The sequence below is a fragment of the Pleurodeles waltl genome, chromosome 6 (genome assembly GCF_031143425.1).
Source record: "Pleurodeles waltl isolate 20211129_DDA chromosome 6, aPleWal1.hap1.20221129, whole genome shotgun sequence".
In the NCBI taxonomy this organism is placed as follows: Eukaryota; Metazoa; Chordata; class Amphibia; order Caudata; family Salamandridae; genus Pleurodeles; species Pleurodeles waltl.
The window spans coordinates 611,559,227-611,572,738 of NC_090445.1; the positions used below are offsets into that span (position 1 = coordinate 611,559,227).

Here is a 13,512-nt window from a genome sequence, read left to right on the forward strand (position 1 = left end):
ACATGGATGTTGCTACTCACTCTATCTGTTATCCCAAACCCTTGATGGGGCTTTTAAACTCTAGGGGCCTGATTCAAAAAGGTAAATTTAGACCAAAAGTCTACGTTGACACCAAAAGTATAAACTTAGACCAGAAGTCTAACTTTAACAGTAGTAAGGTTAGACTTTGGTCCAAGTTTAGACTTTTGCAGTAAACTCAGACCAAAAATCTAAACTTAGACCATACTACAAATAAAGTTAGATTTTTGATCTAAATTTAGACTTTTGGTCTAAACTGGGACCAAAAGTCTAAACTCAGACCAAAGGTCTTACTTTACTACGAGTAAAGTTAGACATTATGTCTAAACTTAGACCTTTGGTTTAAATTTAGACTTTTGGTCTAAGTTTACCTTTGTGAATCGCGCCCTTTAACTGTGAGTGGCAGTTACTTATAAAAGGCTCTACCAGGAGCAACCACTCTGCAAGAAAAATTCAGATGACCTAAGATGTGCAGCATAAATCTCAATCCAAAATCTTTCTTCCTCACACGGTCTAGCAATAATGCTCTTGGTTTTACCAATTTGTCTTCTGGCAACCTTGACACCACAGTCACAGAATCCAGTTCAATCCACAGAAAAATCAGGCAAGTGCACAGGGTTTCTATCTTCTCTAGCACCAATGGTATACCAAAGTCATGTGTTACATATTCAAATGTACACATAAGTCTGCAACATACATCTAACATTCTTGCTTGGCCAACCAACAACAAATCATCCAGGCTCAGACCTTGATACATCCCTTACCACCAAGTCCAAGGAAGTACTGAACTTCTCAAAGACAGTGCGTGCCTCAGAGAACTCCTTAGGCATTGTGTTGTACGCCTGACCTTGGAAATGAATGTCCAGTAGTTGAAAATCATTGGGCTGTACTATCACTTGCCCAAATGCTGACTTGATATTGGCCTTTCCTATCTCTTGGCGTCTCTGCTGAGCTCATCCTAGGGCTGACCCAAGCCACCTTCTGATGCTCCAACATCTCAATCTCCCTTTTCAAATCTGCCCTAGATGGTGACCACTTTGTGTCCTCTTGTTCCAATGTAGCTTCTGCTTCTAAACTGCCGTCCACACTACCTGACCACAACATTTCTGGGCTACCTACCTCTACATCGTAAGAATTATGACTGTCTACACCCACTTCTTCAATGCCTCCACCAGCTTCCTCCCTTCTGACTGCACAGCCACTCAGCCAAACTATGGTCCTCTGCTCCAGGAAGGGCCTATGACTTCCTGTCCTGTTCCAATTGCTTTTCCTATCCACCACCACATTTGACTTGAGAGCAATTCTGTGCTCAGTCACCCCAGTGGTGCCATCCTGTTTCCCTATAAGTTCCTAGTGTTCTGCACATCTTTGGGTTGTGATTCCAGCACTGTCAAATCAACCATCCATGCGGACCACCATGATCTCTGGCGTCGGGGGCCTATGACCACATTAATCTCCCCTTCGGACTCAGACCTTGCACTGAAAACACAGTCAGCCTGTATCTGAGGTATCTACCATCTATCTTGCTTGCCTTGGTATTGCTTGCCTGGACTCAGGTGCCCGCTTTCTGCCCTACAGTCCCCGACCCACTATAACTTTTCTGTCCAGTTCCCCTTTTTGGCAGCAATGACTGGGTCTGCTTTCCCCACTGTCTCTCTCAAATCGATGACGGTCTCATGGAGACCCTTTGTCCACTGCAGGTATGCTTTGTCTCGCTGCACCATAGTCCACTCATGTATTGTAGCATCCCATGTTCAGTGTGTCAGTGCAGATGGGTTCCCTAGAACCCTTTTTCATGCCTGTTTCCCCCAGCTCCAGGGGATGTATTCCCCCTGGGTGGCCTCAATGCGCTCCTTCCTCAATAAAAAAGGAACTGATTGATCCTCAGTTGTATCCAACAATAACACAGCATGCCTTACACCAAGCTCAACAGGGCATGATTAGGTCCTGCGGAAAGGCCAGGAGTAACACTAGGTGGAGGTCCAAGAGAAAAACCAGAAGGAGGGTGCCACCAGGAGGACAGAGACTTCCATTAGGATGAGAACCAGGATCACAAGGATGACAAATAGGACCAGAACCCAGGAAAAGAGAACTAGTGGAGGAAAATTATATACTGGGATAGGTCTAGGAGGAGGAGAACTGGGAGTAGGAGGCCCAAAAAAAGGTACAAATAAAGAGACCCAGACCAGATGGACCAAGTACAGGAGGAACGGGTGAAAGGAAGATAGAGAGTTTGAATAGGACCAGAAAAACCAAGGTGAATAACATCAGGAGGACCAGTATGGAGTAGAAGAAGAAAGAAGAACAGGGTGATGAAAATGAAGAGACTAGGAGGAAGAAAACCAAGTGGTGAAAATGTATCAGGAGGAGGGCAAGTGAGATGAGGACGATCCAAGGGGAAATTCCGCAGGAACATGGAGACCTGGAAGAGGAGGAGGAGGACCAGGGGTGCATGGAAAACTGGAACCAATCATACCAGGAACACCAGGAGGACCGGAACCGTAGGACTAGGACCAGGAGGGCCAGGACAAGGAAAGCTAAGAACAGGAGGATGTGATCAAAAGCAGGAAGCAGAGGAGGGCCAGGAGGACTTAATGGTGATGCCCAGGTGGATGTGGGTGACCAGTAAGAGGACTAGGTCCAAAAGTAAGAAAATTACAACCAGGAGGAACAAGACCAGGAGGATCAAGAGGAACAAAACCAAAAGGACAAAGACCCAAAATACCATGGCCAGAAGGACCAATACCAGAACGACCGGGGTCTGTCAGACCAAGGAATGGCAGGTGATCACCAAGAGGCATATGAGGAAGACTAAGGGGTAAATTCCATCAGGAGTATCAGGTCCACCAAGATGATCACGATCACTAGAAGGATGAGGACCAGGACCCAGAGGACTTGACCATCAGGATGACATGGAGAACCAGGATCAGGAAAAGAAAAGGATAACCAGTTGAAGGCGCAATCTAGAAACAATTATAGAAGGACTGTGATCAGGGGGGTGACAAGAAGAACCTACAGAATAAAGAGGGGACCCAGGAGAAGAACTAGAGGAGAAGAATCAGTAGGAGGAGAAGAATTAAAGTCACAGGAGGTCTAGCACTGGGAGTGTGGGGACCTTGACAAGGAGGAACAGTAAGACCAGGAAAAGGAGGACAAGAAAAGGAAGGGAAATGCTAGAATAAAAGGAGGACAAGAGGAGGAAGAGAAATGAAAGGAGGACAAGAGGAGGAAAAAAAATGTTAGATTTAAGAGTGATAAAAAAGCCAGGACCACCCGGGTAGGACCACCTGGACTAGGATCACCAAGAGATTAAAGCCCACAAGGGACAAAAGGCACATAGGATAACGATGACCACAAGTGATTCAAGGCCACATGTAAATATTAATCAATTTTTTTTTAGTGCTAAAACTTAGCACACGTATCCAAGCACAACAACCGCACTGCTGCAGGTGGAAATTAGGAGAGCACTGTATTTGAAATTCGTAGGACACACGCTCAGTTACAGATAGTGATGGCCACCATAAATCTCAAGAGAGGAGGTGGAGGGGACAGGGACTTGGATATTTACAAGCCTCTAGAAGTATATTACATTGATAAGGCTGATATTGGCATTTACTAAATATATGTTATACACTAGATTTTACACAACCTTGTTTAAAGCCGGATGTTGTAGAACGTATATGTTCTGGGGCACATATACTGCCGACTTTTGAAACTACTTGTGCAAGGGGAAAACGACCTTCCTAGTTTTTTTATATTTTTGGTTTCACATGGATACATTTTTTTATTATTGGTCGGTGTGGTTGTTTTTATACCATTTCTCCATGGTTTTCTTTACTTCTCCTGTAGGCTTATCCTGGTTGTGTCTGTTTTCTAATTTACCGGCTTCTACTATATGGTCTCAAGAAATGCACATTTAGGACGATTTGGTGCTTATGAATTGCGTCATCGTAACATTTGTTACTTGATCATTTACTTTCCTTTTGGTAGGTCGTCCTTTTTTTACTCTTTATTTCGCCTCACTTACATGGGCTTTCTGGGAAGTCATCTTCACTACTACTTTGATGCGCTTCCTTTTCAGCGCTTCTTTGAACTATCATTTCATCACGTAGCACTAACCATGGGTACCCAAATCGTTTTTCAACTTCAGTATTCGTAGTACTATACTCCTCGATTTGCTATTATACGTGATAAAGGGCACTGCACGTATGGTTCATTCTGGGTATGCACCATTGATGATGATTTTTCTTTTCTTTTTTGGCCTCACTAGTTTTCTAATTTTCTTTCCTTTGTCTTACTTTTTCCTTTTTTGTCTATTTTAGCACTGTACATGTAGGTTTGTATTTATTTAAACAGTCATATATTTTTTTCTTGCATATATACCTTACAGCCTTGAGGAAGTCATGTTGACGAAACACGTGTTGGCTGTTGTTTCTCTGGATGTATGATGGATATCATCATATGGAACAATTGGATGAATAAAAACGCTACTATACATCAATTTCGAATTGGAATCTTTATTGATACAACAAGAAGAATTGGACGTATATGGTGTGCCTTGGTTTATACATATGAACGTCTAAGCATGGGCTTCCAGTAATGCAGTGTTCTGTGCATGTATAGTCAGGCCGCATTATACTTCTGATAAGAAACCAGTCACGTGCTGCTCTTGGGTGTGACCTCTCCCTGAGGGAGGGATGTGCACTCAGACTCTTCCACCAATGTTATTTTGCTGCATTGCTTCTTTTCCAAATGCATATGTACAACTCCTTTTACTTCTGAAAGTGATTTTAAATGTTCCTGTTGTAAGACATATATCCTCCCCAAGGCTACCATGGATGGCAACGAGCAGAAAAACGGGTGGTTGTCGGTTTGAAGAGTGGACTGTACAAAAGCACCCCCGGTACCTCAGCGCTGACATGCCTCCCCTCGATTAGACGTGTGCTTTCACACGAAGCACCTTCAAAATCAGCCCCAAAGGCCACCTCCTTTGTTTCGAATGTTCATCCATCACTTTGGCCCACCATGGCCACCACTTTAACAAAGCACTCATTGATTATTGTAGCACACATTGATTACTGTAGGCACACATTGGTTACTATAGGCATACACTGCTTACTCTACGACTCTAGGCACGCATTGATTACTCTAGGAACACGCGGATTACTCTAGGCCTCGCTGTGTAGTAGATGCGTTACTTTGCACCGTTTTACTCTTCACCTTCTGCCTGTCCTTGCACTGAAACAAGCCATGTGCTCGGGGCTTCATGCAATCTCGGCACTGCTCGTCCTGCTCGTCTCTTCGCAGCACTAGCTAACCACATCAATAAATCCGAACACAAGCAACTAAAGCAGAACATTCGTGAGGGGAGCACCGCCTCTCCTGTAAACTTCACACGCCCTTACGTATTGAACTTTGGAAGTTGCCTGACATATAGAACAACTGCACAACATAAAGCGTCTGAGCCGCACAGACTCTCGAAAAATTCATTACTTTCGTGTGTTCTTTTTCTGGATAAATGACCTGCACGCCTTCAGTGCTGCCATCAACACTGCCCCTCCGCACCTCCCCCTCCTTCGCCCATGAATCCACCTGCTGCCACTTCCATACCATGTCCCCGGGCTCGTCAAAGAATAGGAGGAGGGGGGTCTGCGCAAGAGTTAAGCATTAACAGTGGGTCGCTTACCTGGAGAGGGCAGACCAGTTCCTGCGGCTCAGAGACATCGCGGCGGCGGTCGGGAGCTCTCGAAGCGCTGCCAAGATAGTTTACCTGCCGTGTACGTGGTCTCTGTTTTTGTTGCTTCCTCACAGCGGCTGGTGCTGGGCTCGTCCCATCCGACAAGTGCAAAACATACAAGAACGAAACACAAAGGCAAACCCCCTGGGGAGGATTTGTGGTATCCTGTGAAGAGGGATGGGCTAAAGAGCTGCTACTCCTCTTGCCCCCCTGCCTTGGTGGCTGTCGCTGCACCTTCACCCTGGTGGCTGCTCTTTCCTGCTGCTCGCAGGTCACGTGACTGTTTTTTTTTCCTATCTCCAACTCTGTCACTGCTTAACTGTAACTTGTGTATTAGCAGCAACTTGCAAAGTATAAAAAAAACTAATGAAAAAAAAAAACTCGGTAGGTGCTGTAAGAAGGGCGTGGCCGGCTTCGTACAAAGTGCGGCTCTGTGCCGGTTTTACAACCTGCCTGTGCAAGCGAAGGTTTTCAGAGGGCTTCCGATATGGCCTTTCTGGGACATCGTGCGTGTCTCGGGTGCTTCAAGTGCCTTTTAGGTGTGTGAAGGGATAGCCTCCTCCCCTTGGTGGAGCCCTGACTCAGATCTCGCTCGACCGGCTGGTCTCGGAAAGAAGGGTGCTGCCAGATTCCCAAACACACCTATAGGGGGCGTGACAGTGGGTGATACAGATTTATCAGGAATGAAGCTATGACGCATTACTTCCCAGTTATGGGACATCTGACTTCATGGAACCATCCTGTTGGCATTTACCTAGAACTACAAACTCAAGCGTCGCCCGGGGTCCACATCCAGGGTAAGATAGGCTCCCAGCATCAACTGAGAACTGGGCTACTGATCGTTTGACAGTGGACATGGCGTCCACATGCCCATCCCTGAATGGTTCAATTCCTTATTTGGTTCCCGAAAATCGTAAAATCATATGCAGATCGAAAGCACCCTATTACGGGAGATCATATAGGAACCCCACCTCACGATGCAGACCTGCGTTAAGGACATCTGTATGTCCAAGCCCATGGCAGAGGTTTACAGCCTTCTGCATGGTGCCGAGACTTTCAGAAGTGTGGACGGTTATGAGGTGCATTCAAGCTGAATGGGGTTAAAGACTACACTGCTGGGTCATCACTACATGGCCACCCCCCTTATCCCCACATCCTTCTACTCACACGCAGTCGTTTTTTAGCATTTTCCAAATACCGTGATATTCATCATTGATAGAAAAACCAGGACTGATCTCTCAATTTGGCCTGCGATGAACGGAGATTTGTTAACTCAGTTGGGTCTATAGAACTCTCCCCTATATCTCACTAACTAGCGTTAAAAAGGAGGATTATCAATTCACACTTCGGCTATGACAATGCCATGTATGCTAAAATCCTGAACAATGTCTGACTGCTTCCCATATAATGTGGCTGTCAGAAGTAGAAAACCAATTTAGTGCATCCATGAGAAGCATTTTCGGTTTCTTTCATAACCCGGACAGGCTTTTCACACAGTATTAAAATGCTTCACCTCTTCTATAAATGCCTGCAGCTTCCTGAAGGAAGACTTTCTTTCAGTGTGCAATGACCTCTCAGGGTTAAAGTCATATCTGATTCTGAAGTATTGCCCCTAGAGGTGGTGAGGGCTGGATTCTAGAAAAATAGGCTTGTTCATGGGCTCCCATGATCATAGTAAGCATCATAACAATCTCAAGGGGCTCCATGTTGCTGATTGATAACTGGCAGCAGATACGGTAGTTGAATGTCCACTGTATGAAGAGTTATAACACACAGAGGATGCTAGGGTACTCCAGCGTCAGTTTACAGTAGGAATGAGGTCTGGTTGATCTAATTAACATTACCGGTTGGAAGAAGGTTTCTCATCATGGGTGAGTTGTTTTTCATCTTGAGAGACACCATGTGTAACGATTAGGTTTCCTGATCTACAGAGACCTGTCGCATCCAGAGGAGAGCAAAAAAGATGTCACACAACGGACCACTAAGTTCATGTACAGAAGTCTTACATGATTAATTATTTGAACACAGGGGCTCTCCGCTGAAGACCTGGGTGAGCAATGAGTCTGGATTTACTGACTTCTGGTGAGGAGTGTCTTTATATCTTTTAGCTGCAATTAAACCCCCAAAGGCTGACTGTGACTAGAGCCTAGCTTAGGTTACCACAAGGGCAGAGTTGGTCTCAGGATTAGTATGTTAAAACTCAAAACTCAAAGTGGCTTTTAAAACCTGGCCTTACAGCGTGGAAGTCTGCATTATGCTTATGTTAACCTCAAAAACGTTAACATTAAAAGTGCTTTATTCGTACTCTCGGACTAGCAATCCTGTCATTGAGTAACTAGGAAAGGCCCACAACAATGTCAATCTAACCACTGATGTAAAGATAACTGGCTTCACAGCCCGGACGCACACCATTGTCACTAAGAATAAGCAAGCACCATGGCACTCAGAATAAATTGTAAGACTAACATCACAAATCTAAAACTGGACACTTTTACTAGCCTCACAGACTATCTACAGAGCCAGGAAAGCAACCCAACAGCTAAAGAACTGAACAATCAGAGTAACTTTTCTGCAGTTGCTCCTTAACACCAAAACAGCTTATATGTCAAAGCCATGCTAATATTGCCACAAATGTATCATTGGGCCATCATACTAAACAAGGAATCTGCAACAAATTCTTCAACAAATGATCTCACATTCCCACAGGAAGTTATCTCCTTTTCCTTAGTATGGCTTCTGTTTTGAAGGCAGTAAAGCTTTTTACTACATATAGACCCTCTGCCTTGCCCACTCACATATACCCGGCAAAGATTATGAAACAGATTTGCCCTCTACTGGCCCAGGAAATGGTTACCCTTTTTAATCAATCCTTTGCTCAACGCATAGCAAATTAACAGTGCTGAAACGTTTATTGAAATAATCTACTGTTGTGATGTAAACTAGAATGTGGGCCTCACACATCAAAGAGTGGTGACTGGAGGGGGCTAGCAGCAGTTGGTGTAGCATGCCGCTGACCACTCCTCGCTCATCCCATCTTTTTAATCTACGTAGGAGGTGAACCCTTTTTACACTGGTAACAAGTATGTGATTTTTATATATGCTATACCTGTTGCTTTGTGTCAGCTCGAGAAATGTTAGTGCTGTGCCCTGAAGTTCTGGTTAAGATGAACGAACCAGAGAAGACGGGTGACGTTGGGCAGTTGTGGTAAAGACACTTGCAGCTACGGTGTCAAGATTCATTCATATTGCTGAAGACATCAATGGGGGGTCGTGACACCACACTCTCATGAGACTACACGTTGGTCAGACTATGAGGTGAGACATAATCATCTTTGGCATGCACAGTTAGGGACAATTGCATTAAAATGTCTTTAAGTCATGGACGTGGCTGTGGCTCATGTTAGTCAGTTATTTGAGGTGAAACAGTTGGCTCACTAAAATACTGTGATCACGGCACATAAATTGCCTAGAGAAACAATATGCAAGAATATAAGAAAAAACATAATCAAATAGCCAAATCATTAGATTGTGCAACAGAGTGTTCTGCAAAACATCTCCAAAGTGTGCTCAGTGCATGTAAAATGTGCTTCTCTAAAATGAGCTCAAAATTGCTACTCGCGAATACATTTGACTCTTCATATAGGGTTTTGAACAATACGAAAAATTCATGTGTAGGGACTAAAAATAATTGTGACACATTTTAAAGCATAACATTCTGTCAGCAATAGAAATAGAAATATTACATGAAAAGAAAAATATTTTTCTCTTGCTTCACGTACAGGCATTTGTATCTTTAAAATAATAAATACATTACAGTATAATTTTCTGTCTTAGCACTTATTACATTCACATAACATTCCACCAGAAAAAATAAGAACTTTGAGATATATTTCATTGACACATTTATTTGCACTTAAGTTTCTTGCTTGTACTTCATGCTGGAAAGAAGAATCATAAAAAATAACAATGTGGGAACATTTACACTTCTGAAAAAACACACAAATTTCATTCTTCTAATATTACATTTGTTAGTCAAGGAAAGATACAGCAGACCATCAAGCCAAGCAGTTTAAACTAATTCACAATATTTTCTATTTTACAGAGAAAATAAATACATGTGCATTTATTTGTTGTGCATGTTTTGAGGTCTATTGTGTTAGCAGCTACAAAATGATGTCATATACATTTCTAAATTATTAATGTTTTAACGTTCATGATCAGCAGTTTTGAGACAAGAATAATTTATTGTGAACCTGCAATGCACACTCAAGTAAACAGTTAAGGACGCACATTTCTTCTGTAAAGAAGGAATTTGTGATGCACACACAATTGCATCACATATTCAATATATAAATCAACAACAGTTCTGCCCTTATGCCATTGTCTTTATTTGATTTGATTTGGGCATATCTTTATTTAAATATAGAACACACCATAGAATGGTATTTTGGCAGTTTTATTGAATTCACGTAAGCCTGACATATTTACAACATGAAGGGGCCAAACATATCAGTGCTCCTCGTATGTTTTGAATACCTCTGGTGAACCTAGAAAGAAATTAAACAGCTGGTTCATAATTGTTAGTAATTATCTCATGGCTATAGATGGTTGAAATACTCTCCCCAGAAGGATTTTTTTTAATTTTGTTTCATTGTTAGGACAATGAAGGCCAAAACATATTTAATTATTTGCCAAAATATGTCACTGATGATACATCAGTAATACTTGAGGTTAATGTTAAGATCGAATTATTATATTTGGAATCTAATTTTTTTTATCTGAGCCAAATAGATTCAGAATTTGTTTATGCTTACCAACAGCTACATGAGACCTTGACAATATTTTGTAAAACTGCTTGGCAGACGAAACAATGCAAGACCAAGTGGTGTGTGACTGCTACACAGAAAAGGACAACATTGATAATTAGATTGCACTCATCATTTGCCGGAATACCTCCATAGCCAAAGGTAAAGACAAATCTATGCAGTTATCTAAAGGTTTAAATCAAGCACATAACTAAAGCATCAGGATGTTAAAAAATGCAATAGATAGAAAAAGTACAAAGGATTGTAAACGTAAAAAATACGATGGCTACATATCAAAGAAAAAATCAAATGTGCAAAAAAGAATGTTATAAATGTGGCTATCTTCATGGTATTTCATCAACACATTTTCAGAGTTTTCCCTCATTTGGCAAGGAATGCCACATAAGTTCTTGCATAGGTAATATTGCTAGTTTGTAAAACTAAAGAAAAAACAAAAGTATTAATGATAGGTGAGAAAGGACCATTATAGGAAAACATAGATAATATAATACTGATGGTGAATTGCAAGTCGAGTGATAAGCTCATTTGCAATTTACACATACAAAACCATATATTTGGATACATGGTGGATCATTGATAAATATGTGTTCATAAGTGAATAATCAGACAGATAATCTTAAATTATTCTTGGAGATTATAAAATAAAGACCATCAAATTAGAGTGATATATCCAAATATAGCTTGTTTCAGGGCAAACACACATTAGGAGAATATAATAAAAGTGCATAATTGCAAAACATTGAAGATGAAAATTTAGCTTATTTTTATCCACAAGTGTATGCAGTAGTAGTATATGATTTCACAATCTATTGTGCAGAAATATAAGAAGGTTTTTGATAAGAGGCTAGATAAATTAAAAAGGTTTTAGCATGCTATTAAACTTAAGCCTGATAGCTTCCCTGTAAATCAGGGTTTCACTGGAATTCAGGTTAGGAACTCTAATGGTAACCCAATTCCTTCCCCTTTCAGAGAAATAAAATCTGTAATTAATTCTAAGCGTGGGCAGAACTCATAGAGTTCTATTGCAGCTACAGCAAATCTACTTGAGAAGCAGCCCTCTGACCAAGACCATCTGTGTTAGAAAATATCACTAAGGGACGCCAAAACCTTCATTTGCACGCACTCACTTTTCTAGAGCCACACAAGAAACAATTCCACCATGTGCCAATTGGCAGAATTTTGTTGGAACTCTGTAATTCAAGAGTAATGTGGAGTTGCCAAATTCTACCAATTGCGCAGGCAAAATGACAAATTCCGTGCACCCCTAATGAATTCTAGAATCTGAAGTAATTGTACAGGGGCAAAAAGAGAAGGCAGGTACAGAGAAAAAAAACATGTATCTCTTGACCTACAGACCTGAGGAGCAATGGCTGGTATAAGGTGTGTGGCAAGGACCATTGGTCTACAAAGGCTTGCCTGGTAACCCCAGTAATCTTCTACAACAAGTTACCATTAATCTCAATATACTGGCGATATACTACATTACCAGGATGATGCAATTTGTAAACCGAATATGAAGGTTTGCCTCCAAAATGAAAAGTGCAAGGAGTAAGGATAACTTGGAGTCTTTGAAGTTGGAACAGAAATTTCAGAACAGTAGCAAGCTAAGTTCTGTATCAGTGGAGGAAATGGTTAATATGAGCTGCCCTCACCATCCAAGGGAAACGAAGAGAAGCAAAACAAAAAATGTGCCGGAAATGTAAACCATGTTGACCATGCAACTGGAGTAGAGAACCCATCAACTGGTGTTGGCAAGCAAGGTGTAACATAGGGACTGTTGCATAAATCATCTCAGTTGTTATTGGGCCAGAACTGCCCAGATCCTTCTGGCTACTTCCAGAATGTTTTTGGTTTTTCAGAATGTTCTGGCTGTGTTCACCTTGCCCCGGAGGAAATGCTTTTCTTTGTCACCTTTAGACTTCACTCTCCTTCACCTCACCAGCTACCATTCGGCCATCAGCTACAGTTTCTAAGATCAGCCCTTCATATAGTGGTACCTGTGAAATGTGACCACATTCCTTGCAACATTAGAGATGAGTATGATGCAGAGGATACTCTGTTGTAATGGTGACAGAATACTGTCTCCACTAAACTTGAGGTCTGTCTGCCCCACATAGAGGTGGGTGGACCTAAAGTATGTCAACAACAGAGCATATGTCGGCTCCATCCCGACATGCTACTCACATGGCCCAACAGGGTACCTGCCGTTGGAGGTTAATACAACACCGTCCACCCTATTTAGAGTGTGTGTTTTTTGTTGTGCTTTACAGCCAGGGAGGGACAGTTAAAAAATGACCACCACTTCTTGGGAGAAAATACATTTGGTGTGGGGTTTATTATTTTTCCATTTTCAAGAACAGACTCCGGTTTTGGGAGTGAGATATGAAAAACTTTTAAAAACTTTGTTTGGTGGCCGCCATGTCTGACAGAGCTATTCGTAAAATGTTTACAGTATTGACTGGAACCACTATCTTGGTGGACCCTGCAAATTGTCCTTAGGGCTGGCAAGCAACTCTACATTTGGCAGGCGGAGGTCTCACAAGACAGCGAGGGAAACATCCTCTATCATCCCAAAAGATTGCCTCTCACGGCCGAGCTGAAAATCACGGCCGAGCTGAAAATCAGCCCCTCAGTTAGGTATCAACTTAAGATCACTATGTTGCAAATATCACAAAATTATGCCAGGCACTGTCTAAAATTCATGATCTTGTGATATCCCTACAGTTCACTGGATTTAAAAGGTGAGTACCATGAAGTTGGGTTAGCTACAGGTTTGAGTTTCTGTTACTTATGATGTGTGGGCAGGTTTAAAAAGCTATTGTTTGGTCTGCAGGTTTTAGATAATACAATTTGGTCTGACATCACCCTTTTTAATTTTTCAATGGTTAATGTATAATCTATTTCCTGGTGTGAATTGCACAATTGCCTTTA

General features: G+C 42.0%; 1 protein-coding gene across 1 annotated transcript in view; it reads right to left on the bottom strand.

Moving 5' to 3' along the window:
- The window catches only part of LAD1 (ladinin 1), a 266,379-nt gene extending 260,142 nt beyond the window's left edge, over window positions 1-6,237 (bottom strand). Inside the window, exon 1 of the mRNA XM_069238901.1 lies at window positions 5,705-6,237. Coding sequence (XP_069095002.1) covers window positions 5,705-5,742 — 38 coding nt within the window. The 5' untranslated portion in view covers window positions 5,743-6,237. The remainder of the gene's footprint in view (window positions 1-5,704) is intronic.
- Window positions 6,238-13,512: the final 7,275 nt, after the last annotated feature.